The sequence below is a fragment of the Scaptodrosophila lebanonensis genome, unplaced genomic scaffold (assembly GCF_003285725.1).
Source record: "Scaptodrosophila lebanonensis strain 11010-0011.00,11010-0021.00 unplaced genomic scaffold, SlebRS2 tig00000024-arrow-pilon, whole genome shotgun sequence".
Lineage (NCBI taxonomy): Eukaryota > Metazoa > Arthropoda > Insecta > Diptera > Drosophilidae > Scaptodrosophila > Scaptodrosophila lebanonensis.
Window position 1 is genome coordinate 17,173,428 of NW_022060538.1, and position 25,041 is coordinate 17,198,468.

Sequence of the window (25,041 nt, forward strand, 5' to 3'; positions counted from 1 at the left end):
AATTCATTTACAATACACCTGACCGTCCCAATAAAAAATGTTCGAGAAGTTATTTATTTGTGCTACTGGCGATTGTGAAACTCAAAAAAGAAAAATTAGACACCTTAGTACAACAAATTCACGGTAATCTTGAAAATGTATTATTCGTTAGAAAACATTTTCTTATTAATTTAGCACAAAAGGCTGAAATGTTCACTCAATAAGGTTAATCAGTTGTTAAAAGTAATTTTCTTAGAAATACGATAGCTTAGAAAAGCAATCCTTTTGATTCGTCAAATATGTGGAAAACACAATTCTGTGAATTCAAATTTCTTTGAGATCTGTCTAAAAATTAGTTAGTTCAAAAGAGTAGAATAACCATCTATCAATATTATTATGCATTGGGATGAAAAAATATATCGAGCTATTCGCTTAAAGATTCTGGAACTCAACTTAAACTGTATTGAACAATTTCTGATTCCCGCAACTTATAAATTCACATTTGAGATATTGTTTGAAATCGGAGGCAGTGTTCCATTTGCTGTCATAACACATCGTATATTGAATAAAACAAATGTCCCAGTAGCAAAACATCCTTATACTATACACATCAAACCCATCAGCTGTTGGTGTACAAAAATATCATATTTTATTCAACAAATTGAACTGCCGCTATGCCGCCTAAAAAGAAGGATAAGAAAAAAAAGGAGAAGGAGCCGGAGGTGGTGGAGCCAGAATTGAAATTCGAGTCTAAGCTCGAGGAAACGGATGTTTTGGAATTGAATTTATATTCGGATCTCAATGATGGCTTCTTCAACGAGGCGAGTCGGGTAAGTTGGATGGCTAGTTGCAAGACACTCTTTCCCATTGAGCCGAGTTTTGCTCACGAATTCCCTCACAGATTGTGCAGTTCCTTATGGAGAATCAGCGTCATTTTGAAGCGTCCCGTATTAAACGCTACTCCGACATCATTTTTAATTTACATCGTCGCTACGTGGAAGAGGTAGACAGTAATAATATTTTGCGTCCGCAAATATCATCCGCGGAAAATAAATTACGTTTGGCGCTTGAGCTGACGAGCACGTCAGAGGATACCATGCAAAAGTTAAAGGAGTCTCTGGGAGATGCGTGGAAGGAATCGGATGCGGCGGCCTTGCGAGAACAATTGGTGCAGGAAAAGTTGCAAGAGGTGCTCATGAAATGTGAGGGCTTGGGTGATCGGGATGCTGGGAAATCTGACGATGCGTCTGAGTAAGTGAAGTGGGGTAGTAACAAGCGCTTTGTGACCCGTTATTTCCATAGGTTCGGGCATTTGGCCAAGTACAAGAATATTATACTACGAGAACGCGATCGTCTTTCCGGCGAGGTGATTGACCTGGAGAAACGTTTAGCTACCAATCGCTACTATTCTGAAAATTTGGAGTATATTATACGCAACAATGAAGATGCTATGGGCAAAATGGTGACACGGGCAAAGTTTGCTGAAGGCGAGCGTCTCAATGTGGAATCAAAGCTGCGCGCTCTTATGAAATCCATGGAGGAGCAGAAAGAGGCCCACGGCAAGACTCTGATAAAGCTGGATGTAGCGAATAGAGACTTGACGGAGATAGATCGTAAATTGCATCAAAAGATCATCGACTATGATCGACAAAAGGTCTCTTTGGAAAAATTCAAGGCTGAGGTCAACATGCTCAGTAAAACCGTGCATAAGAACGAGGATGAAATAAGTGACTTAACGAAAAATCTGAGGAACAGCGAAGAGATTATAAAGCAGCTGCGCCTGATCGAGAAGGAGAAGTCCAATACAGTAAGCCAGCTGACGGCCAAATTGAAAAAGTCTATGGAGGATCAAAATAATGCAACCAAGCGCATGTATAATCTGAACCGAAAAGTTCTTTCGCTCAATAGTGACATGCTGCGTCAAAAGTATGTATGTGGGAAATATCAACTTGCTAATCCTCAATTACTACTCTCGCAGGAACAACATAAATTCTCTGGAGAAGGATGTCGTTAATGCTAACGGAAGAGCAGACGACATACGAAGGGTTAAGGAAACAGTGCAGCGGGAGCGTGACAGCCTCCGTAGTGATATTATTAAGTTGAACAATACCATGGCAGACTTTAAGCACGACATGATGCTCAAGACAAATATGATAAGCTCTCTGCAGATGGATGTGAATAAATTGAATGTGAAGTTGGACGAGGCATATATACTTAAATCCAAAGCGGAAAGGGAGCGCGATGAAATGGCGCAGGAAATGGAGACACTTCACGAGCGCATTGAGAACTATCAGGGTAAGCTGAAAACTGTAGTAGTTTTTATAGCCTGTACGCAAAGGGTAAAAGGCAATACTAGTTTCGTACGAATGTATGTAACAGGCAGAAGGAGGCGTGGCAGACCCCACAAAGTATATATATCATTGATCAGGGTGACAAGCCGAGTCGATATAGCCATGTCCGTCTGTCCGTCTGTATGAGCGCAAGGATCTCATAAGGTACAAGAGCTAGAGTTACCAAACTTGGTATCTAGGTTCCCCTAAGTCCTAGGCAGGACAAGCTTAATTTTTTATTTTGATACACCCCCACTCCTCCGCAGTTCATGTTTTTTTCCATAACTCCCTTAGAATTTCGAACTAAAATTTGGTAACTACTTGTACATCCCGTTTAGTGATTATGTGTCTGTATGCCAAATTTCATCATGATAGGTCAATTCTGAAGAAAGTTATAGCCATAAATAAAATCGCTGCCCATGCTCTTCTTGTAGCTCTGCCCGCAGCTGTTGTTGTTGTTGCTGCTTGGGTTCAGCTTTCTGCTGCATACATAAGTACACGCAGTAACGATACTTATGTAAATGTATGCTGTTGAAACTGTACAGAAGCATGTCCTTAATTTAATTAAATAATTTAATTAATATCATTTTTTGAAATTAATTAAATTTTCCTTTTTGGTGGGAGGTATAGGGTATTTAATTGTTGAGCTCGCTCGACCTTAGCATTCCTTTTTTTTTTTTTTTTTTTTTTTTTTGAGAAAATGTAGAGTTGAATTTTTGTTTTTATTCAACCGACGATAAACCCTAACCTTCTAACATTACGTAGATCAAATCCATTTGAAGACCAATCAGGTAAACGATCTAACCGAGAAATTGCAGGAGAGACAGCGTGATGTGCACAATTTAAAGAAGCAATTAGAAGCTGTGCACTCGGAAAAGATGATGCTGCAACGTAATCTTGAGACCACGACACAGGAACGTGACAATTTCCGTATTCTTCAATCCGTATGTATCATCGACTTATTATCCTATTTTATGCTTCTTAGTTATAAAGATATTTTTCTGTAGAAATCCGGTCACCAAATCCAACAACTCACAACCGAAATTAGTGCTAATGAAGTAAAGATCAACTCACTCAATTTGAAAATCGAGCATCTGAATAATAACATAAAGGAACTGCAATCGGAGCTTAAGAACAAGGAGAATATGGTGGCAAGCTTGCGTAAAGATATGCGTGAAATGAAGGCAAAGAACGAGATGCTGTCAAAAACCATTTCGAACGACGAGCTCAAATTCACGAAAATGGGGCATGAGCTGGAAGAAATGCGAAAGGAGCGTAATTTGGTGGGCCTACAGATGGTGCGTCGAAATGACGAGATCGTGCTCATAAAGGAGAAACTCCAGATTGCCCAAAACGCACTCGACAATGGTACTACGCAATACAATCAACGCATTGAGGACATACGTCTCTTAAAGAAGGAGATCTCTAATTTGCATACTGAGCGAGAATGCTTGAAGCGCGCCATTAAAAGCACAGCAGATATGAGAAAGGAAATCGTTCGCTTACAGCGTGCTCTTAATCAGGAGCGTATCAGAATTCGTGCATTGACCGAGGATGCCAAGACGCCAACCGGTGTCCATCGCTGGCGTATTCTTAAAGGCGAGGATCCTAAGAAATTTGAGCTTCTAGAGAAGCTGCAGGTGCTCCAAAAGTGAGTATTAAATCAGAATCAGAATTAAATTAATCAGAATAATCAAATAATTAATCAAAAAAACTTTTACAGGCGGACCTTGAGGCAATCCATAGAGAACTCGAACATTAAAAACTTACTTGAAGAATCTCAGAAAACAAATGATAGTCTAAAACGTATGCTCTCACATATGCCAACTATTGAGGTGAAGCACAAGCTCGTCGTGCAACAGGTATGTACATAAGATTAATATCAGACAAATTTGACTTTACCAACTTTGTATCCCATTAAATCTTGATTAGCGTATAAATCGCCAAATGGCAAAAAAACTGAAAACCCTTAAAGCCGAACGATCTCTGGATGAAGTGGAATTGAATGCTCGTCAGTGCATGATAAATAAGTACGCTGGGCAGCTGGAGGAAATGCGTACCCCTACGCATAAGAATCCAACCAGCAGTAAGATTAAAGTCAGCGAATTTAGAGATGATTCTGAAATGGATCCAAATGAAATGGACCAATACTTAGAGTGCGGTCCTTATTCAAATGATGGAAGCAATATTACCTTGTTATGTGAAAATGAAACGGAAACAAAGGCGCTCAAATGATTTGACTCAATTTTATTGATTGATGGTGATAAGGGCAATAATACGATTATACAAATTTGCGACAGAAGTTGGAATAAAGTTCATGAATTCAAAAACACTTTGTAGTGTGCTTTATGAAACATGATTGTTTCATATTCATGGGCTCCAGTGCAAGCTATTAGCTCGATAGCTATAAAAACGTAGAGCTGGTAGCGATTTAAATATACAGACAGAGATACTATTTAATTAAATTCGACTTACTTATGTATTTAAATGTTACGAGCTTACCTTTTATGCACTATTCCCTTATTTAAGCACACAATCGCTATCAACTCGCATGATTTTATGTTTCATGTGGCAATTATTTGTATGTAGACAAGAAATGAGCATGAGAGTTATTTCTCAAAAAAGTGAAAAGTCCAAAGCCCCATATTTTCGCATTGTTATGAGAAACCGAAATCAGATGAGTAATGCGATGGGAAAAATATTTGCTATAGAAACATAATTAGAATAATAATTAAAAAAAAGAGAGAACGCTACAGTCCAGCAAGCCCGACAGTAAAATAGCCTGTACTTTATTAACTTAATTAATAAAGAAAATTTATTTAATACATACATAAAAGACATGTTTATGTTTAGTTTTAACAGCAAACATTTCCATCACGTGTCTATGCGTGTTTATATGCGTGTAAGTATGTATGTAGCACAAAGTTGAACCAAAGCAGCAACAACAACAACAGCAAACGGCAAACAAATACAGACAGACGGACGGACGGACGGACGAACGGACAGACGGACATGGCTATGTCGACTTGTCTTGTCATCCTGATCAATAATATATATACTTTGTGGGGTCTGCCACGCCTCCTTCTGTGTGTTACATACATGCGCACAAAACTAGTATAGCCATTCACCCTTTGGGTACAGGCAATAATTAGATAGAAACATAATACAATACAATAGTATTAAACACTTTTTACACTTGCACCAATTAATTTGAAGCAGGCCTTGAAAAATACTTCTTTTTATTGCCTTTTTAGTGTAGAATGATTTCTTTGGATTACTTAAAAATGAAAATATCGTCACATACGATTTTTAGAATAGCATTTGCAGAAATTTATAAATTTGTATAGCCGTGCAAAACATTACCTTCAACGAATAAAAATAATACAAGTATATTACGGACATGGAACAAGTAGCGAACCCTGTGAATTGGATGAATATGCCGGCGGTACATGTGGCATATGTGGTCCATGTGCCTGATGATAACGATGCCACCAGTTACGATGTTCAGATAACGCAACTACAACTGCGCACCTTAATGGACTCCCCAATGGAGCCACCTGTCGACATCGCAACAGCGCAGTTGATGATTCCTATACTGCAACGACCGAGCAAGAAACGATGCTGTAATACCATATCTAGTATACTTCAAGGGCCCACTGAGATGTGCGAGCTGGAAGGAAACATTCAGCGTGCCATGGAAGAAACCCCGCCTGAGAACCCAAAGGAATTCTTTATTAAATACATGATGCAGAACCTAAACAGTCAAAACTATCCTGATGGCTTGGGTCTTCCTTCTCGTTGGGGAACATTTTGAATAAGTGGGGGTGCGTGAAATCAATATTTGTTTCTGGATTATATGAACGCCCCCTTGCTAAAAATTGAACTTACAAGTATATGTGTATGTTGTGTCTATGATTCCCACCTACATGAAAGTTGCTAATTTAAATTGTAAAGTAATCCTGAATTAAAATAAAACTTTAAAGATAAATTAAATGTTAAAGGCTTACTAAATTCGGGAAAAGAGAGCAATTTATTCTGTACGCAATAATCCCTATTAGGGCAACAGAAGCATATTTGTATAACTCTGATATGTTTTCATATTTTTTCAAAAAACTTTGAAACAGACACACACATTTCATTTTACTGGTTTATGTTTTATTAAGTTTCGTTTTTGCTTTTGGACGTACGTGCTGATTTTTAATGAAGCACGTTGCGGACCAACTTTATTTTCTTTAATTTGTTTTTCTTTTCGTTTCTGTTGTCTTTTCTTGTTGTGTTAATTACCTGCTTTTTGCAATACCATTAAAAATGCCACCACGCAAGCGCCAAACCAAAATAGCCAAGTCAAAACCTGTTGAAGAAGAGCCAGTTGAGCAGCCCGATCTAACGCTCTTTCAGGACTTTGACGACCAGATCGATGTGACTCAGCTCGATCTCATCAAAGATCTAAATGACGAATTCTTCTCTACATCCAATCGTCTCATACAAGTAGTGGCCGAGTCTGTTAATGCTTTTGTGGCTGGGAAGCTGAAACGCTATGTGGATCTACTGGCCCTGATGCACACCCGCTATGTGGGAGAAGTGGAGTCGGCGAAAGCCATGAAGCACCGAGTGCATGATGCGGATGAAAAGTTGCGCTTAGCGCTGGAGACAACCGCTACATCGGAGTCTATGTTTGATCATCTGCGTGACTCTCTGGGTAAGTATGTATCATAAATTTGTAAGGATTAGGGGATAACCTAAGAATATCATAGCTGAGGCTTGGCGCGCAGCCGATGCAGCAGAGAACCGTGAGGCTCTAATGCAGCGGCAAGTGATAGCCTTAGAACCGAAGGAGAATTTGGTGAAGCACAGCTCGGTTTCGGATGAGGATCATAAGTAAGATAGTCATAGATAGACATTCAAATGTGGGCAGCTACAGTTTTATTCACTTGCAGCAAAGATAACAGCAAAATACGCGGCGTTGTGCTTCGCGAGCGCGATCGCTTGGCTGGCGAGTTGAGGGAATATCAAAAACGCCTGGAATTGCAACGGTACTATTCCGAGACCCTGGAAACCATTATTGAGACGCATCGCATTACCATTGGTAAACAGAAGTCGCATATAACTCTTATAGAGAATGAAAAGTTCAAGATCGAGCACAAGCAGCGGGTCTTACAAGAGAGATTCAACGAGGATATGCAAGCAATGCAAAAGGAACTGGCCACCACCAAAGATTGTCATGAAGCGTTGCATCGTTATGAGCTCAACTTCATTGCTTCTCAAAAGAAAAACCAGGCGCTCCGATCGGCAAATGAACAGCTAGGGCGCGAGAATTACAATATTCAAAGGAATTATCATCGCGTTGAGGAAGACAAGGCTCAGTTGCATTTGAAAATAACCTTGCTGGAAGACATGGCTAAGGTGAACAAACGAGACCTTGAAGAGATGGAAAATCACAACCGGCAATTATCGCGAGAGCTGAAGAAAAACTCCTACGTGTATGGCATACTGAAGCGCAGATTTCAGCAGTTGGGTCGCAAAAACATCGAAATTAATCAAACTAACATCACGCTGCAGTAAGCTTTCCACCAATATGTATAAATATTTGTAACTCGTTTCAAATGACCAATCAACAAACTATCCCCAGAAATGATATATATACGCTGGAAAAGAAACTAGCCCAATCCTTAGCCCAGCTTGATGATATGACCCACATGAAAGATGACATTTTTAAGAGCAGAGAAAAACTACGTTTGGACTATACGCGTATGAGCGATTTAGTAGCCAGTATGAAACATGATGCTGTGGTGCAGCGGAACAGCATGCAGGGCTTGCAGAATGAGTATGACCGGGCGAATAAAAAGCTGGACGAAAAGGAGCAGTATATACAAAAACTTAACAAAGAGAAACATGAATTGATTCAGGAGAGTAACGATCTTAACGATAAGATTGAAACTTTGGAGGGTAAGTGTGGCTTATCTCTATCTAATTCATAAGCAAAGTAATTACAGAATTATGCCGCAGAGACCCTTTTGAAAAAAACCGACCGCCTAGCGCTACTCAATGAAAGGCTTCAGACCAAGCATCGTGACTTTGTGAACATGAAAAAGCAAATGGAAGTAGTGCATTCAGAAAAAGTGGGCCTGGAGAAAAGTTTGGATGTGTGTACGCGAGATCGGCAGACCTTGCAAAACATTAATGTCAAAATGACTCATCAGGTCAACCAAATGACCAATGAGATAGCCGTGAACGAAAAGGAGCTCAATGCACTGAACTGTCGAATTGAACAGCTCAACAGCACCATTAAGCAGAAAGTGTCCGAGATACAGAGTACAGAACGAATGTTGCAACGCACGCGCACCGATCTTAAAGAAACGAAGATACGCAACGAAAATGCGCAACATACCATCGATCAGGACGAAAAACGTTTTAAGCAAATGACGTACAGCTTGGACGAATTGCGCAAGGAGAAGAATCTGGTGGGACTGCAGATGGTTCGGCGCAATGACGAAGTACAGTTGCTAAAGGAGCGGATAAACATGTTGCAAAACGGCCTGGATCGCGGCACCTCACAATACAATCAGCGCATCGAAGATATACGCCTGCTTAAGCTGGAGATCACGAATCTCCGCATGTCTCACAGTTGCATGAAGCGGGCATTGGAGGGGACAGCCAACATGCGCCAGGAGGTGGTGCGCCTGGAGCGCACTCTTAATCGTGAGCGATTGCGCGTCACTGCATTCACGGAGGAGATGGCGCGACCATGCCGCATTCACCGCTGGCGTGTGCTTCTGGGCAGGGATCCAAAGAAGTTCGACCTTATACGCAAGATTCAGGTGCTGCTCAAGTAAGCTTTCTTCGGTAGTTGGGAGTATTTGGTACAGCTAATTTTTGATGATCTTCCTTTTATTCCACAGGCGCAACATTCGGCTCAATCTTGACCGCGTCAACGCTGACAAGAGAGCGCAGGATGTGCAACGACTGTATGACACTTTAAAGCAGCAGTTGAAGCACATTCCTGATCCGAGCATAAAAGCGCAGCTGAATACCCAGCAGCGCATCAATCGTAATCAGATCCGAAAGCTGAAAGCTATGAAGGCAGAACTGGCTATAAATGAGATCGATTTGAAGACACGTGATTGCATTATTGAAAGCTACGAGACGAAGTTGAAAGAGCAAGTCCAGCCAACTGTCAAATTCCGGAAAAAACGAGCAGTACCTTTCAACAAGACCAGCAAGGTTCTTTATCCCAAGTATGAACTGTGCCTAGCAGATGCAGTAATCCAGCAATCCTCTGGATTTTTTCAACCCGAAAAGAAGAGTTTAGATGTTCCTTCCGATGAAATCTAAATACATAGCCCTGTTTTCTTACATGTACATACATAGTATTCTACAAGGAATAAATATTTATTGATTGTTCTATTTGACTTGTTGTGTTTTTTTGGTCCTATTCCATGGTTGAATTTAATAAATGCATAAGGATAGTGGATAGCTGGATAACCGTTAATATTTTATGATGCTTCATGTGGGTTTTTATGGCTCGATGTTTTCAAATAGACAATAAGACTGACCCAACTGGTATATTCAGGGGTCAGTCGGCTACTCCAGATATCGACATTTTAATTGAAGTTGTAGTCCGATTTCCGGTTAAAACACATATTATAAAAATATCTGGTCTATGGATTTATGACAAGATCAAAAGAAACAATCCTGCCGAACAATTTTGTAATTTTCACCTTTGAAATTCTTTAGAATCCGCTCACAATTTTAAAGCCCGCACCCAAAGTGCGCGAAATATGGGCTGGCGCCGAATAACATTGCGCCTGCATTTGCTCTAAGATTTGTCGCTCCTCGAGTAGTTTCTGCTTTTTGCGCTTCTCCTCGACTAACAGGGTTTTTGTCTCAGCCAGATTACACTTAAGCTCCTCCAACTTAACAACGTGCGACTTTTCGTCCGCCTCTTTGGCGCTTAGCTCGGCGGTAAGTACCTTGAGCTTACGTTGCTTTGCGGAAAGTGTTGCCTGCGGGAAGTAAAAAGAAAATCAAAGCATAAGGGATTATGGCAGACACCCACCTTTAGGGTATTAAGTTCGGCTTGAACCTTGTAGCTTGGTAGCTTAAGCATGAATTCTTTAAGGGCGGCATACAGCTGCTGGGACTCCTCAAGTGCTCGCTCCTTCTGTAGCGTAGCCACATTCTGATTGAGGATCTGTTTTCGTAGAATGCGAATACGCTCGATAAGGTCCATTTTCTCTGGGTCCTTGCCGCGCAATGAACGCCAACGGTGCACATTCATAGGTGTTAGCATCTCATCCTGTAGCGCACGTGCTTTGATTCGCTCCTGATAAATAATGTTAATATATTTACAAGTATATATATTAATTTTTTTTAAATACTGACCTGGTTAAGTTTGCGATGCATTTGAAGTAATTCCTGACGCAAGTCAGCCGCACTCTCACGATCCTTCCGCAGAACATTGCGCTCAGTGCGAAGATTCTTGATCTCTACCCGCATCAATCGCATGTCATCCTGGCACTGGGTGCACTGTCGTTCTGTTTGATCGTACGAGGCTTGCAGGTTGTCCAGATTATCCTTCAGGCGAGCATATTCTTCATTTCGCTTGGTCAAAGCTGCGCTAATGGCATTTTTCTCGTTCATCAAATTGTCAACGTCCTTTCGCAATCGCGCAATCCGCTGCTCATCTTCTTGTAGAGATTTGGTGGCGCGATCGTTCTCCTTTCGTTTGTCCAACAACTCTGCCTTAGTATGTTGTTGGCCAAGCTGGGCATGACGCACATCGTTCCGCAACAGGCGACGCTCCTTTTCCATGCGATCGATTTGCAGCTGCAGTTTGCTTAGTTCCGAGTCTCGGTATGTTACCTTACAGATAAGAATGTATATCATTAAGGCGAACTTAAGACGATTGTTGTTGATTTAATGTAATCTTATACACAAATCTTATGCACACTTCATAACATAAAAGTAGCCTTCTCTGAAGGATATGCAACTGATTCCTACTGTACAATATACCTTTTCTTTGAGAGCTTCGATGTGTCCTTGAAGGTTAGCGATCTGCTCACGTAATTTCTGTAAAAATAGAAAAACTTCAGTTTTTGTCAGAGTCCTAATATTTAGCTTATCGTACACTCTTGGCATCCTCCATTGCCTGGAGATTTCGTTGAAGATTGTTGCGTTCGTTACTTAGCGTGTCATGCTGCTGTTGTAACTTGAGACACTTGGCCTCTAGATCGCTTATAGTACGCTTCAGTTCGATTTCATAGTTCTCCTTCAGATGCATCTCATCTAAGGGAGGAATGAAAGTTTGAGAATCTGCTTGAGATAAGCAGGCCACTTACTTTGGAGGGCATCCAACTTGTCTATCCAATTTTGTATCTCGTCCATTTTCTTTGCCTTTTCCTTCTTCAGTTTGTTCATATCCTCCTGCATTTTCTTCATCTTAAGTTCCATGGTGTTGATAGTGTCCGTAAGAGCTCGTACTTCGTGTTGCGATTCCTGATATAGAGCGCTGTTCTGCTCAGCTGATTGCTGTTCCCCCTGCAAGTCTCGTTTGAGAACATCACGCTCCTTGGTAAGGTTCTCTTTGCTTTTTTCAAAGTGATGCACAACGCGACGCATGGATTCCAATTCCTTGTCTTGAGTGCTTAATTGGGTCCTGTAAAATGCAGAGTGCGTATTTTGGCTTGGAAGCATAAAGAGTGAATCTACTTACTTGAGGCGAATATTCTCTTGATCTACCTCGCGTTTAGACTCCAGTATTTCAGCATACTTTCGTGCAATTGTCTCCTGAGATTTGGCTATCTTACTATTTTCCTGCTTTAGTTTAATAAGCTCATCCTCGCGGACTTTTAGCAAGTTTATGCGTTGATTTAAATTTCGCTTGTTCTTGTCACGTTCCTGCACAGTGTACTCCAAATCGATGGTGATCTTAGCCAACTTATTGCACGTGGCATTGTGCTGCGTGTTCAAATGTTCTAGGTTTGTCTTCAGCGAGAGTATTTGTAGATTCTGGCGAACTTTCACTTTGGTCAGGTGTTCGTTCGACGACTTCATCTGTGCAATCTGCTCCAGATATTTTGTCTCCTCGCTTTTCATGGTACTCAACTCTTTTGAGAGGGCATCGCACTTCCGCTTTAGATTATAGGCATCGCTGGAAGTTTCCTGTAATCAGTATGTAATAGGAAAATATAAAGGATATAAATGTGCGGAGGTACGTACATCCAAGAGCTTCAAAAGTTCTTTGTTTTTCGCCTCAAGTGTTTGCGTCATGGCCTCAACTTCTGTAGCATAGACGCGTTGTATTTGTAATCGCTTGTTCAAGTCCTTGATCTCGGCGTTAAGTCGCTCCCGTTCTTTTCCATCGTCCCGCTTGCTTGCCAGTGCCAAACGTTTTTCATTTAAATGCACAATCATCTGCTCCGAGGCATCAAGTTTCTCCCGCAAGTTTAGCACATCGTCCTGTGCGGCCTGCTCGCGTATTTGGGCAGCGTCCTTTTGCTTCCAGGCCCCCTCTGCACAAGTATTCATGTAATTGACTTTTTGGAATAAGACTTTTACAGTTCAACTTACCAATCACACCGCGCAGCTCCTCAATGGTAGCCAAATCCAATTTAGTTAGGCGCGCCGCATTTTCCAATCTTTCTTCAAGAGAAGCGATTTGCTCCCGAAGCTCCTGAGATCGTCCCTCCTCCATTCGCAGATCATTTTTATAGCGGGTACCACAGATGAGTAGCCTTTGCACATTATCAGCATTATTTGGCGTGTCCTTTTGCCGCAGCGCCTTGGTAACCTTCAAACAAAGAAAATTAACCATCGCTATCTCACAAATATACATACGTATAGCATGCCCTTACTTCAGGCATCTTTTCAGAGAGCTCTCTGAAGAAATCGTCATCAAAATCATCCGGTACCAGCGGCTCATCCTCAGATCCAGATGCCTTTGACATTTTTGCAGTAGTTTAGTTTTCTTTTCTTCCGCTCGTTAGGATATCGACAAAATATATTTGTCGAAGTCCAATGCTTAAATATTAGTTGTTACAACGGTGGTCGCGTCTTGGCAACAAGTTGTCATAATGGCACCGGTATTTGGCCATGACAACGAAAAACTCAACAGGTTAATGCCTATAATAAAAGAGGAGGCATTGCATATACACTATTTCTGATCCTATTAGCTATATTGTACCACTTGTAGCACTAGATTTGGTCGTAGACTATATTATGAAAAAGATACGTATTCATATTTTATACTTTATGATAATATTACAATTTTTGTTTGCGAGATTCAAACTAAAACTCCTGAGGCATAACACATGTACTTAGGAATGAACAACAAACAATATGTTTTGCTTTATAAAAAAAACACAAAAGTTTAATGTTGATTCTTACATGCCTAGTAGATCGTTTTTTGGTTTTCGAATTCGATTACACTATAGGTGAAAAAATTCAAAATCGGTATCGCTCGTTACTAGTTATTGAACAAAAATGACCCATCTCTAAGGCTTTGCACATCGCTATCCCTCTTCTTCTTTCTTTTTAATCAAAACGCGAAAACGTTTAGGCCGGCTATATTAACGGCAAGGACAATTTTTGTTGCAACAGTAGCTGGAAAAAATAAATCAAAATGTCAGCTGGCATGCCAATAAACCCCAAACCATTTCTAAATGGTCTGACCGGCAAGCCGGTGCTCGTGAAGCTGAAGTGGGGCCAGGAATACAAGGGCTTTCTTGTCTCTGTCGATGGCTACATGAACATGCAGCTAGCCAATACTGAGGAGGTGATTGAGGGCTCCGTGACCGGCAATTTGGGAGAAGTGCTGATTCGTTGCAACAATGTTTTATACATAAAAGGCATGGAAGACGACGAAGAGGGCGAGATGCGTGATTAGCGTACCTGTACAAGTATAAGAAAGTAATAAAATAAAGTTGTATTTATTTTGTAAACAATGCTTGTAGTGCTTCAGATAAAATAAAGCGGGGACAGGGCTTGATGCTGCCACATCGGTCGAAATATGTTAAGGTGGCAGCGTTGTTTAGCAGCTGAGTGCAACGCGGTTCTTTGGTTTATTTTGGTGCCGGTTGCACAAAAGTAAGATATGTCTGCGGATTACGCCCGCTTAAGCTCCGTTGTTTTGGAGCAATGTTTTGGAAAAGTGGTGCAATCAGTGGCGGAGTGCCTGTTTGCGGCTTCGACCCGCACTCTTTCACAAATTGCCACTGCCACAAATTTGACAAGAAAAGAGGCAGGACTGGCTCTTGCCGTGCTGATTAAGTTTCGGCTTGTTAGTTTTAAGGCGTCGACTGGAAACCCATTCCTGCCGGAATATTCCCTGAAGCGAGAAGACGTCATATGCCTACTTCGTTACTCTCGGTAAGATCGATACTGCAAGTGAAACGGAATTATCTGTTTAATGATTGTTTCTTGTAAAAACATACATGTATTTATGAAGCTATATACATCTTGTGCAAACAAAGTATGGTAACGTAGGCGCCTCCATTGCTGAGGAACTCTTGAATGCTGGATCAGAGACGGCAAACGGGCTGTTGCTCAAATGCCTCGTAAATGCAGAAAACAAGACCGAAAATGCGGAGAGCTACCGGGACACATTTCTACGAATGATTGGCGATCACTATATAATAAAGATGCCAGAGCTTACAACGGGAGATGATCAGGATGACTGTGTGCCGAAGTTTCTAACAAATGAATGTGATTTCTTCGGACCGCCCAACATTGATCTCCAACTGCTGGCAAAGATTAGAAAAGGAGAAGCCTCACTCGCAGATGCCACAAATAGCATAGTTTGGGGTATGAACTATGACCGCTTTCACCAGGAGTTTCGTGATACCGTCATGGTTGACGCTATTGAACGTAAATTGGGCGAGAATGCTGCCGAATGCTTTCGTTATATACTAAAGTTAATGTATTGTAATACCGATCCGTGGCAGCGAGTAAGGGATTTGTAAAATATTGAAAAGCTATTGTATACAAATTATTCTGCATTTCAGAGGGTGTCCAACCATATAACATTTGTGCAGCTTAAACAGGCCATTGAAAAGCAGTCCAACAATCTTGACCTTATGAAGCACTTGGACCAATACATAACTCTGTTAGGTGAGCATTGTGATTTGTTATATGGCATATGAAGACATCTTACTCTTATTATCTGAGTAGCGGATGATTCACTTGGTTTTTTGCGCAAAGTTGGCGACATGGGCAGCGGTCAGTATGTGGTCGATTTGGAAAAGTCTTTTGAATCGCTGGCATTTGCTTGTGTTGAGGCAGTCATTACCGAAAGATTTGGATCTAAAGCGGCCCGTATTTTTCGAGTGATACGCATGAAAAAGTATATTGAGCAGGAGGATTTGCAGAAGGAGGCCATGATACCTTCAAAAGAGGCCAAATCTCTCGCATACAATCTGTTCCAAGAGCAGTTTATTCACGTTAAAGTAATTAAGAAGCCTGGGGGTGGTGGCACCGGCCCCGCAAAGTCTTTTTATCTCTTCCAAATCAAATCAAAGGACGTAAGTAAATTGTATGCCTACACTTTAACAATAGCAATAAGTTTTAACTGCACAGACGGTGAGAATGTTACTGGATACCTGTTTTAAGGCGCTTTATAACACCATTGAGCGTTCCAACTTCGAGAAGAGCGAACACAAGGGTCTAATCGAGAAATCCCAAAGATTGGACAGCATAGTTGAGGCTATGAAGGAACGCGGGGAATCAGAGGACTATATAGCAGAGGTAAGTACTGCATTTATATACAGGCTGAATCTCTTAATTAAAATGTTTATTTCAGATTGCAGAAACATTTACCCCGCCTGAAGTTGAAATTTTAAACAAGGTAAAGAATCGCATTAAGACTTTATCGAAAGCCGAACTGACACTGGACGACACCATATTTTTACTGCAAATGTACCAGCATCACTGCACTACACTACCGACAGGCATCACGAAATTTAAGTGATAAAATTCCTCGAAATATATTATAAAAGCAGTATATATTCCCCATAACTTGTATCAATCTTAATTTACCATGTGGCAGCCCTGAAATACGGGTTTCGAAATTGTGGGAATTAGGTTGGGAAATGTAAAAATGTCAAACGGGCTATTATATTTCCCTCTAATATATCGAGAAATATCTTAACGAAACTCAACTGCGCCGAAGCGCAGCAGAATGACACCGCTATTTCTGTGCGACTTTATGAACGACTGACAAAACCTGTATTGTATGGAACTGGTTTGTGTATTAGCCTCAAAGCAATGTTTTATTGTCGCTCTGGTAGCACAAATCGCATACTTTTTAATGATATGGCAATAAATATTTGAATCACAATTTAAAACTTATTTACATGTATAAAATTAAAATAGTTTAAATATATATTAAAATATTAAACAGTTGTGATAGATTTGTTTCTTAAAACTATAAATAATTTATCATCTACCACTAACTCAGCAGCAACATCAAAGCAGCTGCAGTTTCTTTAAATATTTCGAACAATAACCATTTAAAGAAAGCTTAATCTAATGTGATTATTTGGAATGGAATGGAATTTAGTAAAATATGCAAGTATAGTTATAAAAATTGTGTGTACGTTTTTTCGGGAAATCGACGAAAGGAACTTAAATTTTGAATTGCTCATAAAGCCTTTTCAGTTTCAGCCTGTGCCTTAACAGACTTGTGATTCACTTCTTGCGCACTGACCCTATGACACATGTTTCGTGTTGATATGGGTTAACTATAACACCACCAATGGCTCGGAGGTAACCTGTTACCGTCATTCTGCAAAAGCGCAAGCCCCAAAAGAACAGTGTAAATTAATTAGAAATATCGTATTTCAATATGCTGGAAATCAAGAGGAAATATACATATAGTAGAAGCCATAACCCCACCCACCAACAGGCTCTTACGCCCATTCACTCCTTTCAACGCAATGCCTATCCATGAAGCAACCTCCTTATGTTTATTTACATAAAAAATTTGGTGTCGGTATGGTCGATTCAAACTCGTATGCGTATGCCTACAAATTACGCGTTTTCATCAAACAAGACGGCCTCAAAAAAGAAAACACGGACAATACAATACAGGCAGCCAGCCAGGCAACTAGTTGAATGATGTCCTTAATAATGACAGAGCAAACCAGAACCTTAAATAAACATGCCTAAGGTCTTCACATCGTTCCTCAGCCGCAGGCGTCGTTGGCTTGCCGCCCGCCCCCACACACACACACACACACACACGCACAGGGTGAGGGTCGTTTGCCTCACACAAACATATGTATGTACCCAAGCTTTATCTTTGGGGTCAAATCATGTGTCATCTTTTGCGTATTTATTTGCTGGCAATAAATTTCACAGCAACAGTGTCGAGTTGTTGGGGCAGGCGGGTGCCTGCTCTTCACCTGGCTGCCTATCTGCCTACCCGACTAGATGGCAACGGGTGGGGGGTAGGAGACATTATTAAGAAAGTTGGTAGCCGTTCTATTGTTTTGCCAATTGCGGTTTATGTTAATCACGAAGCCAGTGAAAAAACTTTACCTTAAATTTGACAAATTTCGCAAGAGAATGTGCCTGGAATTTGTGATTTATGTCCCCATTTTCGTCCCTTCCGACCGCTTGGGTTGTTCATGCCTGAGCTTGTAAAGGCAATTAAAGGGAGGCCTTGCCAGTGCTACTAATTTCTCGTTATGATGGTGTAAAACATTCACTTTTCGCATATGATCTCGTCCTCCTTATGCCATTTTATTGGCTTACGTGGAAACATAAAATTGTCATAAACGAGGCAGACAGACCCTTATCGCACCTTAGAGTGCTACTTAGAAGTGCTATTTGTCAACATTCGAAATGCATGAAACTGCCTTGAGCAAGATTCAAGAAGTCATTGCTAAAGTCAACAACCTATTCCCGAGTTTAAATGTTATTTCTTCCTTCATTGATAGTTACATTTATGCACCGCCATTTGCGGTTAATCAGAATGACATTTACGAGTATTTGAATTACAAACGACGCGTTTACATACATTACTGCTAGACACTGTTTAAGGGCCATTAATTGTGCCGCGAGAAAAGTAGTGTAAGATGGACCAGACTTTTTTTTTAATGTAATTACGTTTTGGTACACTACTTTTTCATTACCGAGAAATTACACTAAAATAGGAAAGGAATGCTAAAGTCGAGTGAGCTCAACTCTATTTACTTGTATTTACTTGTACCTCCCAATAAGGAAAAAATTGAGAAAAAATTGTAATTAATTAAAAAAAATTATATTTATTAAATTATTCAATTAAATTAAATACAAATTATTCAATACATTCAATACAAAAGTGGAGACATGTTCATGTACAGTTTCAACAGCATACATTTACATCAGAATCGTGTCTCTGCGTGTTTATATGCGCGTATGTATGCAACACAAAGTTGAACCAAAGCAGCAACAACAACCGCTGCGGGCAGAGCTGCAGGCAGGGCTCAGGGGAACCTGAATACCAAGAATACTTGTAGTACAAATGAATATTATTATTATATAAATTTAATGTTCTACTATTTCGTATTCAAATCAAATATAACCAACGTAAATTTTACTAAAAACATATTCATCACTAAGATTGTAATATGAATATTATTCACAACAAAGTGCAAATCTCTATCATTAAAGTGTGTCTTGCTCAATTTAATGTTGAATCATATTTAATTTATTAAATTATTAATTTATTAAATATTAATGAACCCACTTCAAATAACAAAGTGTAAAATTTCCCATATTTCTAAAGCCAATTTTATATACTTGTATTTCTCCAATTTAAGTTTTTTGTAGTCGATTTAAATATATGGGAAATATATTACATTTTAATATTTTTAATTGGTTACTCGAATATTTTCAAATATAAAATAGAGACAAACATAGACTAACAATTTCAAGTCGGTTTTAAGCGGTTGTATTTTATGAAAACAAAATGTAAGCCCTTGACATATTTGGACGATAAGAATGCGTCAAGTAAGTGTATTCATTCAGCTATTCCTCACTATTAGAATCAGTATTGATCTAAGCTTTAAAAAGCGGAAAACATCAATATTTATAATACCTAAAAAGATTCAAAGATTCCTAAATTATTTTATTACAAAAATGTTATATAAAATAAATAAATACATATACTAATACGCATTTACAAAAAAATCATTATTTAAAACAATTAATACTAGAAGAGTAGACAAAAAAGTGTGAACAAAAATTAATTAAAAACAAGAAACCTTTGGCGCGAATCAATCGCACGTCCTCACCCATAACTTGTTATTTTATATTTATTTTATATTTTCATATTAAACTCGAAATTGAAATGTGCACATGGTGAACATATTTAGATCTTTGAAAAAAATAATTTGTTTTTTGTTTGAGTGTACGAAAAGACTTTGGCATGTGTCACATGATGGAATAGATTTACTATAGAATTCGACCCACGAATGAGGTAAATATGCTACAGAAACAAAACTTTCAGCCTGCAGGCCTCGAAGCAACTTGGCTTTAAGAATATCGTACCTTCTCTAACTGAGACTACAAACGACGTTGGCGAAGGAAGTAATTATCTGATTAATTAAGATGTGTTTCGGATGTATACTGTTCTTTTGTGACGTCCCTTTTACCAATAGACAACTCGTCCTTTATTCTGATTGCGTAGACTGCCTTTGCCACGTGCTAGCTGTATATTCGAATACAAGTTATGAATGCGTCTTTATCGCGCCTGCAGCACGTACAGACGTGTTGCAACCTAATTAAAATTAAAAAGAGCCCAAGTCCTTGACACGAACCGCACAACTTCCCATATACAGTTCAAATACGTCACACAATGTGAAATTTCGTTTCTCGGCCTCAAGCAAAATGCTCGAGGCATTCGGAAAGCCAACCAACCAACCACTCGACCGGGCGGGCCGAGCCATGTCATCCAAGCCATTCAAGGCATTCGTACAGTTGCAGTGGCAGTCGCAGTCGCAGCCGTAGTCTCAGAAACCGCCTTCGTCTTCTTCTCCGTCTAGGTCTTGATCTCACGGAGCGTATCACCTATGAGTATGTATGTATGTACATACTTATATACGTGTATGTACATATGTACGAATACATTTAAATGTATAGTGGCGAAATGAGGGCCTGCGGGTCGAGCACGGGTGGCGGGTGCCCGTTGTTTCGATGTCAATTGTAAGTGGTACTGTTACTGGTACTGGTTCTGGTTCTGGTGTTGGTGCTGGTATGGCAATTGGAATTGCAATTGCAGCTGAAATGAACGGCAAGAGCAGGCATATGTCAGTGGCTGGGGGCTGTGTGGGAATTATGAAGTGTATGCAAGTACTATACAAACATACTACATACTTACATACATATGTTTGTGTATATGTACAAATACGTGTATACAGAGGTGTAGAGAGTAGGAACAAAGGCTTGTATATAATTGCAAGTTTTCAATTAAGCAGGCTTTATACAATTCTTGTGAGCCGGCGCCCGAGCCTGATCCTGAGCCAGAGCCTTAGCCAGTGTTGAGCCTGTCATCCATCTATTTTATGGAAAACAATAGAAAAGTCTAATTTTTGCAAGCGCCACAAATTGGGCCTGATATTGTAGTTACGAGGCACCGAAGCCAACGCTAACGCCATTGTTGCCGCCCCATTCCCCCGATTACAATCAATATAAATCACATTTACCCAGAGCGAAAATGTTTTCTACTTCAGCGAAGGCGCCAAAAATTCATACGCAACAGGGGAATTTGCCACTTTTTACGATATACTACATACTTGTACATACATACGAGTACGTATGTAAGTATGTTTGTCTATATAGTACAACACGATGCCACGCAGACACAGACATAGAGACACACACTTACACTCACCTCCCTTCCCTTCCCTTCCCTTTTCCCATCTTCCGTACTCCATCCTCCATCCGCCAACCGACATAAGCTCAAAGCTACATCTATTTTTCCATTTGGCCAACAAAGCAACAACAAACAAGGCTGGCAGGCAGGCAGGCAGGCTGCTTGGGTGGCTGGGAGCGGGGGCCGGGAAGGCAGGCGGCGAGCAGGCAAATATGCAACAAATTCTCATTCAAAACACGCACGCAAATTTCTCCAATTCGCAAAACCGAAGCGTAATAGAATGAGGATCGAAAACGTACAACAAAGGATGGCATAATAATAAAAAATTTAAGATGTGTAAAAAACATAAAAAGAAAATTCATTTGCGCCAAATTTGTGGATTTCACCTTAATCTTTGTGTTTGTGTGTAAATGCGAATGCGAGTGCGAGTGCCTGTACGAGTACGAAGGTCTAAAGGGCATCAAAAACAACAACAACAAAAGGAATAGCAACAATGTGGCCAAAAATCGATGGTACCCATTGAGTACTTTTCCCCGACAAGGGGTTAGCCCAAGTCGTCCTTTTTTATGTTTGTGGTGAAAGCGGCACCTTAAATACGAATAGACGCACATATCCCTGCATACACCCAGAGAAAAAGTATCTACTTTTAAACCACAATTAGCAAAACCACATCATTTACATTGAACCCTCTTGGTATTAACCTTTGGGTTTTTGATTTTCATGCCAGTTCCCGTTTCAAATTCAAAACATAATAAAACGCAAGCTATTTTTTTTAAAACTACATTTTCATTTAATATGTGTATTATAATCCTATTTAATCCTATATATGTACATATGTATATGACGTGTTTTTTTTATATACTTTCCAGGTTATAAAACAGTATTTATTTAATAAGAGAAACTCTCATCTTATATCATTTGTCCTCAAATATTGGCAAATACGTTTTTGGATTTCAATATCGATTTAAATATAGAATCCAAAATAAAGTGCTTATATTAGTTGCAATATTAATGGATTTCTGTATATTTTAGAAGGTTAGGTTTTCTAGTGTAGATGTTCTTAATCCCTTTCCTAAGTTCAAACCTGTAGCTCATCTATTAAAAAGTATACACCCAATTCTGTTTTTATACGGTAGATTGGTTCTTAAAAAGTCGCTAAGGTTGTACTTAATGCTAATAAAAATTTTAATAATTGTTTGTTCTAATCGTTATTTCGCTGAGTGTATACTTATGTTTTGACGGAGCCATTTAGGTTGATTCGTCCTTGTCGTCACAGCAAATGGACTCCACTCAGAACGCTATCCTGTAGATGACGACCCATTTAGCATACTACATATGTATGTATATACATACACGTACATACATACATACATGCTTACAAGTATGTACAGATGATACAATGAGCGTTGTCAACGCGCCATAATAAGGAAGCCACATGAAATCTCGTCTTGATACTTTAACTAGAGAAGAGCACAGAGGTACAAGCATTTATTGTTGCTGCACCGTTCTCTCGCGTCCGCCTTCGTCGTCGCCAGTTACGATACTTGGCATGCCACTTCCAATTGAATTAATTGAAATTCTTCAGTGGACTAAACATACAGTATAAGTATATTATCCACATATGCATGTCGCTTATTATAGACCACATATACATACCTACCTATGTACATCAATACATGGTATATATATGTATGTAGAGTATGCAGGTTCGCCGTTTTGGGCTGACCCTCAAATATTGGGAGCCCGTCGAATCTTTGGACTGTCCGATGTGACGAAATAATTATGCGTGAAGTGTGGAAGTGATGGGCTGGAAATTTTAACAATTTGTGCAACTATTTATGCCGGTTGCATGCACTATGTTAGTGGACGAGGGGGTGGCGGAGGGGGAGGGGGAGAGCGAACTGCTAGTCGGGACCAGCCTAATCTTCGAGTACAATACGCGTGCCTGCCTTAGCGCTGGCAGATGTGCTGCCCATGTGAGAGGAGGAGAGTAACGGCGATTTAAGATTGAAAAATTGTAACAAGCGAGAGTGAGATAAAATAATCTCATATTTATGTATTTATGTGTGTGTGTGTGTGTGTGTGTGTGTGTAGGAAAGGGGCTGTTGCTATTATTTCGACTGATTTTGTACATGCATGTACACTAAATGGAACCTATGTGTGTGTGTGTGTGTGTTCTGTTGTGGATGCGGGACATTTGTGGGACTTAGTTAATAATCAACTGTAACTGTGATGTGTGTGTACATACATACATACATACATATTTATGTATGCGTGTGTGTCACTCTTTTTGTTGCTGAATTGATGTGTGCAGCACACATCTATCCATGAGGGCGGCATGTCCCACACACCCAACACATACATACATGCATACATACATACTTGCATACATACATACACAGAGCGCGCTACTCGGTAATGAATTGATGGTTATTTTCAAAAATCCAATGACTGCCCGCGCGATCATTGCACAAATCAGTTGAAGAATCGCACTCGAGCGACGATGTTCTCGGAGTTCTCAGCGCGCGATCCACGGCCCGGCGACGATCCAATAAAATAAAATCAAATCAAATACTACACAACTGTGCTTAATCTGCTCAAATTCAAATAAATAAGTATTCATATACATATATATGTACAGGCATACATACAAACATTTATAAATATAGTAAAATAAACGCCAGAGACAGAGGCAGAGCCACGAGCGACTGAGCGAGGTTAAGACCCTTCCAAAGGCGCGATAATCTTAATCGGCAGTGCCGACTTGAAGCTGAGCGCAGCAGCCCACGCCCGCTCGCGGGTGGGTCGTGGTTCTCAAGCTCGATCTCAAAATTGAAAAGCTTAAAACTAGAAAACGATAGTGCTATAGCATACGTGAACCTAATGCCGATCTGAGCTGAACATTGCAGGAATAATCATCACTTGAGTGAGTTGTAATTGTAAGATCATTCCCTCATTGTTCCGGTATACTTGTACATTTATACATTCTGTATTCATACATTATTCATTCTGTTAGCTTTTCAAATTGAATGAATTTTCAACATGTCAAAGATACATACATGTGTCATTCGCTCCTATAATTTAATTAAGTAATTTAAGTAAAAATCGGCATGTTGACTGAGTGTGAATAATTGACACTCGTTGTGTTTAAGGTCAGGAGAGCAACACGGGCAGGAAACGCTGTCATATATCACAATATACTATATTTATATTCCGATAGGTCGACGATGACTTCCGATTCTGAATTTGTTTGTGTTTCATTTAATTATTAAACAAGCCAACTACTTGTAGATGCTTACAAGAAATATCTGTCCATGTTGGCTCTTACAATTTGTTGCATATCTTTGAACAAATGCAAGCACTTGATGAGAATACTTCTCATGCCTCATAGCTCATCCTGCTGCTGCTCCTCCTCCTCCGTCTCGCATAATTCAGGCAGGGAAAGGCGACATCAACATCAACAGCAACAGCAGCAGCAACAACAATAAACGCAGAAGCAACATCAGCAGCAACGGCAACGGCAACGGCAACGATGTCTACATTGTGTGTAGTTTTATTCGTTTAAATTCAATTGACTTTGAATGCTCCACAATGAAGGCAAACAAATACACACACACACACACACACGCACATACAAACAAAAACACACACAGACAAAAAGACACACACAATTGAGAGCGGCGCATACGGGCAACGGAAAACGAATGAGGGTCAATTAAGCCAATTTAAATTTAATAAACTTATGTATTATGTGCAAGTAATAAGAGGAGAGGTTACTAGCCAAGCAATATGGCATATGCCACATCCAACTTGTAATGATACAGACACACGCACACACACACACACACACGCACTCACCACACAAACAAGCAATCGGAC

General features: G+C 40.0%; 6 protein-coding genes across 6 annotated transcripts; 5 read left to right on the forward strand and 1 right to left on the reverse strand.

The window, feature by feature from the left end:
• The first annotated feature begins 609 nt into the window (after nucleotides 1-609).
• Nucleotides 610-4,641, forward strand: LOC115620924 (cilia- and flagella-associated protein 58). Its single transcript, XM_030514426.1, has 8 exons — nucleotides 610-809; nucleotides 881-1,230; nucleotides 1,282-1,905; nucleotides 1,958-2,274; nucleotides 3,075-3,253; nucleotides 3,317-3,960; nucleotides 4,033-4,171; nucleotides 4,242-4,641. Exons 1-8 carry the CDS (start codon nucleotides 654-656, stop codon nucleotides 4,542-4,544), a joined length of 2,712 nt encoding a protein of 903 aa, XP_030370286.1. The 5' UTR covers nucleotides 610-653; the 3' UTR covers nucleotides 4,545-4,641.
• A 1,104-nt stretch (nucleotides 4,642-5,745) lies between these two features.
• Nucleotides 5,746-6,123, forward strand: LOC115620455 (male-specific protein scotti-like). Its single transcript, XM_030513685.1, has one exon. It carries the CDS (start codon nucleotides 5,746-5,748, stop codon nucleotides 6,121-6,123), a length of 378 nt encoding a protein of 125 aa, XP_030369545.1.
• Nucleotides 6,124-6,475: 352 nt separating this feature from the next.
• Nucleotides 6,476-9,718, forward strand: LOC115621312 (cilia- and flagella-associated protein 58). The gene is made up of 6 exons (XM_030514926.1): nucleotides 6,476-7,008; nucleotides 7,064-7,187; nucleotides 7,247-7,867; nucleotides 7,939-8,255; nucleotides 8,316-9,138; nucleotides 9,209-9,718. The coding sequence occupies exons 1-6, from the start codon at nucleotides 6,618-6,620 to the stop codon at nucleotides 9,639-9,641; spliced, it is 2,709 nt and encodes a 902-aa protein (XP_030370786.1). The 5' UTR covers nucleotides 6,476-6,617; the 3' UTR covers nucleotides 9,642-9,718.
• A 321-nt stretch (nucleotides 9,719-10,039) lies between these two features.
• Nucleotides 10,040-13,255, reverse strand: LOC115620456 (cilia- and flagella-associated protein 58). Its single transcript, XM_030513686.1, has 10 exons — nucleotides 13,163-13,255; nucleotides 12,879-13,098; nucleotides 12,528-12,820; nucleotides 12,022-12,470; nucleotides 11,648-11,964; nucleotides 11,437-11,594; nucleotides 11,322-11,378; nucleotides 10,692-11,171; nucleotides 10,366-10,632; nucleotides 10,040-10,312 (listed from the first exon to the last, which is right to left on the reverse strand). Exons 1-10 carry the CDS (start codon nucleotides 13,253-13,255, stop codon nucleotides 10,040-10,042), a joined length of 2,607 nt encoding a protein of 868 aa, XP_030369546.1.
• A 607-nt stretch (nucleotides 13,256-13,862) lies between these two features.
• On the forward strand, nucleotides 13,863-14,251 carry LOC115621503 (small nuclear ribonucleoprotein F). The gene has a single exon (XM_030515172.1). It carries the CDS (start codon nucleotides 13,930-13,932, stop codon nucleotides 14,191-14,193), a length of 264 nt encoding a protein of 87 aa, XP_030371032.1. The 5' UTR covers nucleotides 13,863-13,929; the 3' UTR covers nucleotides 14,194-14,251.
• Nucleotides 14,252-14,392: 141 nt separating this feature from the next.
• On the forward strand, nucleotides 14,393-16,319 carry LOC115621223 (DNA-directed RNA polymerase III subunit RPC3). The gene is made up of 6 exons (XM_030514809.1): nucleotides 14,393-14,675; nucleotides 14,755-15,253; nucleotides 15,311-15,416; nucleotides 15,477-15,826; nucleotides 15,882-16,049; nucleotides 16,105-16,319. Exons 1-6 carry the CDS (start codon nucleotides 14,401-14,403, stop codon nucleotides 16,270-16,272), a joined length of 1,566 nt encoding a protein of 521 aa, XP_030370669.1. The 5' UTR covers nucleotides 14,393-14,400; the 3' UTR covers nucleotides 16,273-16,319.
• Nucleotides 16,320-25,041: the final 8,722 nt, after the last annotated feature.